The following is a 4,561-nucleotide window of genomic DNA, read 5'->3' on the forward strand; positions in this document are numbered from 1 at the left end:
CTCCTCACCAGGGAGGCGTCCAGGAGGCATCCTGACCAGATGCCCGAGCCTCAACTGGCTCCTCTCGACGTGGAGGAGCAGCGGCTCTACTCTGAGTCCCTCCCGGATGACCGAGCTTCTCTCYCTAAGGRWRAGSCCAGCCACCCTGCGGAGGAGGAAACCCATTTCGGCTGCTTGTACCCGTGATCTCGTTCTTCTTACAATATTTGTAGCTAAACCAAAAAGTTACAATTAGTTAGATTGCTGACTAAACATTTAGCTAGCTTGAATCTGGATCTAAATCATTTTTTAAACTGTGTATGGCATCCCATCCAGGCAAAACAGCATTATGAAAAACTGCTTTTGTTTAACAAGGTGGATGTACAAATGTTTGAAGTTTTGCAAACTTCAAGGAGACATAAATAATGCTTAACTTTACGAAACTCAGGCCACGGAAACCCATATTTCTAAAACGGGAACATATTTAACATGGAAACGGATTTGTTTTAAACGGTTTCCAGAATGAGGATTACACCCTGACGCATTCAACAGACATATGTCACATTAGCCCAACCGCTAACCTGACCTGAAACTCTAAATGCGTCTTTGCATGTTCAAGTTGCAGCGGCTGCAGAACCGCGTGAATAAAATTCAGTAAATCCTGTTTGCTCCAAGAGGAACTGAAAAGAGATGGAGAGAAATGCAGGAATGTCCAAGAAGAAAACCATAAACCTCTGTCCAGAGATACAACGGCCGGTTAAGTTCAAAGCAGATTCAAGGAGCAGAAAGGCCTAGTCAAAGTCCAGATCTAGAACCAATTGATAAACTGTGGAAAGACTTTAACAATGTTTATCTAAGGGGATGAGTGCTTCCTATATGCGCTGAGTCGGTTGAGTTTTATCAGTTCTGACCCACTTAAGAGATAAAAGAGAAGTTTTATGTGCGCTAGACAAACATCAATGTGCAGAAACTGCAGAGGCAGCAAGGTCATAAGGTCGTTTCAGTCCAGGACAGGAGAAAAAAAAACAAATCTCTGAGTGAAAATCTTCAGTCAAATGAAGGTTTGTTTTCGTCTCCAGTAGAAAATGAAGCTGCAGCTCCTTCCAGCAGCTGTTTCCTGTTTAAAAAACGGTTTAAAAGGTGAAACGGTTGTCATCCTGAGCAGCTTCCTGTCTGACCATCAAAAAACAAAAGCAGCAGGAAGGAAGTCGGCCAATAGGAAAGCGAGGTTTGGCTGCTTTGACCTTTCTGTGTGAAATTTGCACAGGACGTCTTGGGTTGAACTGAAAAAGCTTCGTAGTTCTGCTCCACTTTACCTTTTCTGGTGTAGAAGTTCAGGACGCGTTGCGTTTCATCGCTGCAGCTGGTTTTATAGACAAACACTTTGCTCACTCCCAGAAACCGAAACATTTCTAAACTCTGCACAAACTGCAAAACAGAAGAAATGAACGTTTACACACATTTAAATTACTAACAGTATTTTAAAGCTGCAGGACGTAACTTTTATAAAAATAAATATTTCTCTACGTATTTGTTGAAACCATGTTGTTAAAGTTTGGTTTGAGACGGATGATCTGTGAATAAATTCAGTTCCTCTGCCTCCTCCCAGTGCCAGCTAGAAACAACCAATCACAGCCAGGAGGCGGGTCTTAGTGCTGTCAATCACCTCTCCATGTGGGCATCCTGTGAAATGCTAGGCTAGTTAGCATGGCCACCGATTACAGCGGACGAACAGTTTTCCTGTAACAGTAAGTAGTTTCTCCACCATTAGCACATTTAGCAGCATGTTCACGAGTTGATTGACAGCGCTAAGCTCCTCCTCCTGGCTCTGATTGGTTATTTTTGATGCATTTCTTCAGACAGCAACAGCAGCTCAGGGAGATCGATCTTTTCACAGATTATTGTTCTCGTACTTTGTTAAAAGTACAAATATGTTAAAAAACTTTTTGTTTTTACAAACTGCAGCTTTAAGGATAAAATGAAGCCCCTCCCCCCCTGGGCTTTCTCTCACACAGCTCCTCCAGACAGGAAGTTAGCAAACATCTGGTGGAACTGAACGTCTCATTGTACAAACTAAAGCTCCCCTGAGAACGGCTGTAAACGGCACCATGGAGAAACATTGATCAGGTAGAGCTTCTTAAAGAGACAGTGCGTCTTATTTAGACGGTCTGTCCGTTTACTGATCTGTAAACGCAGCATCATGCTAACAAGCAGGAGAACTGGACTTACCTGCAGCACATTGTTGAAATCGAACATGGTGGACAGACAGACGGTGAAGGTGTGATTAAAGGATTCCGTCTTTTTGTTTTTGTTCTTCACCTCCAAAAATTTAGGCCGACGTTTCTCTGAGAGAAAACAATAGACGTACATTTTGAGATATCCTATTTTTACACTCCAACCCCGTGCATGTTGCAGATCTATGGAGCTCCTTCAGTGACAGACTGCTGCATCCTGGACGCACAAAGGAGCGTAATCACAGATCCTTCCTCCCAGCAGCGTCACAACCAGGATAAAAAAATCTAACCGTTTACATCCTCAACATTTCCTTTCAATCTGAGTAAACAATATTTAATATTATTTTCTCATGTTGTTAATTTGTCTCTTTTTCTTTTTTTTATTTCTACCCCAGTCTGGATCATTTACCTTTGCCACTGCGTGGCAACTGAGGATATTTCTATTCATCAAGTTCAACGAAATATTTGAATGATTTGTGCAAGAACATAAAATAAAAAGCTGCTTGTTTCATAGATTCAAACTCCAATTCAGAATTACTTCATTGATCCCAAAGGAAAATTAAACAATCTGAAATGATTAATAAATCAATAACTGATCTGAACACCTTCCTGATGGGAAGTGATTTCCTAAACTCTCCTGTTGCCATGGAAACTTGCAGCTGTTTACAGTCAGGTACTCAGTTACTGCAGCAACTTTTTAAAAAGTACTTTTATGAGTATTTTTTTTTACAGCGCTGTGCTTTTATTTTCAATCTATACCAAGGAATTATTGAGTTATTCAATAATTCAGTTGCCTTTTGATCAAATATATTTTTTCCTGAGTGATTTCTTGGACTGCTACTTTTCAAAGAAAGATAATTTTCAGGAACAAGGCAGATCAAAGTGCTTTACGTGAATCAGAAAGAAATACAAACAATACAAAAGAAAGATAAAACGGTAACAACAACAACGACGAAAAGACAAAAGTACGACACAATTTAGACTAATTTGAGTTTCTCTAGATCTAAAGTTTGTCATCGATGACTATTAATAAGAAAATAGTTTATAAACCAGCAGGAGTTTTGATTCCTGTTCATTGTTGCTATTAGCAAGTATAAAACTAAATGTTTGATGGCGTGAAAACGTATTGAAATATTGCTGCTCTTACTCGAGAACGTTTTGGCTGCTCTTCCCGCCCGCATGGCTGGAATCTGTACTGTACCTTTAAATGTCGCGGAGGCCACGGCGACGTGCGACGGCGTGTCGCAGGTTGACGGTATGAGACACATGATGTCGGCGGTGCCGTAGCGGAAGCCGAAGTGGTCGCTGTGGATCTGCAGGATGCCGTCTGAGACGTAGTTCTTGTTGTTGCGGCAGAGTAAGACGCAGCGGTAGCTGACCGTCTCTTCACGCAGCACCACTGCGATGACCCGGACCTGAGCAGACAGGAAGAGATGCGCTGGTTTTATTCACCGATCGGTAATTATTACAGTTACTTAGCATAGATGCTAACCTTCTCATTTATATAAATATATACATCTGACTGTAAGATATATGACTTCATTACCGGTTAATGCGTTTTTAAAATCTCAGTCTACTCTTTTGATTGTAAGAAAATATGTAATATTTTATTTTAATCACATTAAATTATATTTATTTGCAGTTTCTTTTGGTCTTTTTCTTGATTGCTACGCTACGCTAGCTTGAGGAGCAAAGCAAATGATCACCTGAAATAACATTTAAAGAAATTATTTTAAATTAAACTTTTTATAAAAACATGATGAAAAATGTCAAATTAAAAATGTTTATTTTTTTTCTCATCTTCCCTCCAACTTTCTGGGTCGCCACAGCCCTTTCAGGCCTCCTGGTTCTGGTTCTGGTTCTGGTTCTGCTCTGCAACCAGAACCAGACTTGGAGAAGCAGCATTCAGCTTCTATGCACCGCAAATCTGGAACAAACTTTCAGAAAACTGCAAAACAGCTGAAACACCGAGTTGCTTTAAATCCAGGCTAAACCTGCCGGTCTGCTTTTGAAACATTACAAATGGAACATTGACCGGCGCCATATTTGAGGTGTTTTTATGACTTTGTTTTTGTGTTTTTGTGATGTAAAACACTTTGTACTGCCTTGTTGATTAAATGTGCCACATAAATAAACTGGATTAATTGATTCAAAATATTGTAATTTGAAATAAATCTGTGTTGTTAAACTTTTCTTGAACATCTTAACTAAAGCGTCAAAAAAACAACTTTACTTTCAATTGCGAAAAAGAAATACAGAAACGATCGTGACTTAGGAAATGGTAGCTTGGCAGAGTGATTTAAGGTGGACTGGACAGTAATTTAAGGTGGACCATAGTAATTTAAGGT

The 4,561-nt window shown here is 40.0% G+C and overlaps 1 protein-coding gene across 1 annotated transcript in view; it reads right to left on the minus strand.

The window, feature by feature from the left end:
* Window positions 1-4,561, minus strand: part of LOC103475232 (galactan beta-1,4-galactosyltransferase GALS3-like) — a 19,346-nt gene that overhangs the window by 3,227 nt on the left and 11,558 nt on the right. Inside the window, exons 6-8 of the mRNA XM_008426697.1 lie at window positions 3,361-3,628; window positions 2,209-2,324; window positions 1,296-1,407 (exon numbers count right to left, since the gene is read on the minus strand). Of these exons, the coding sequence (XP_008424919.1) occupies window positions 1,296-1,407; window positions 2,209-2,324; window positions 3,361-3,628 (496 nt within the window). The remainder of the gene's footprint in view (window positions 1-1,295; window positions 1,408-2,208; window positions 2,325-3,360; window positions 3,629-4,561) is intronic.

The sequence above is a fragment of the Poecilia reticulata genome, linkage group LG13 (assembly GCF_000633615.1).
Source record: "Poecilia reticulata strain Guanapo linkage group LG13, Guppy_female_1.0+MT, whole genome shotgun sequence".
Lineage (NCBI taxonomy): Eukaryota > Metazoa > Chordata > Actinopteri > Cyprinodontiformes > Poeciliidae > Poecilia > Poecilia reticulata.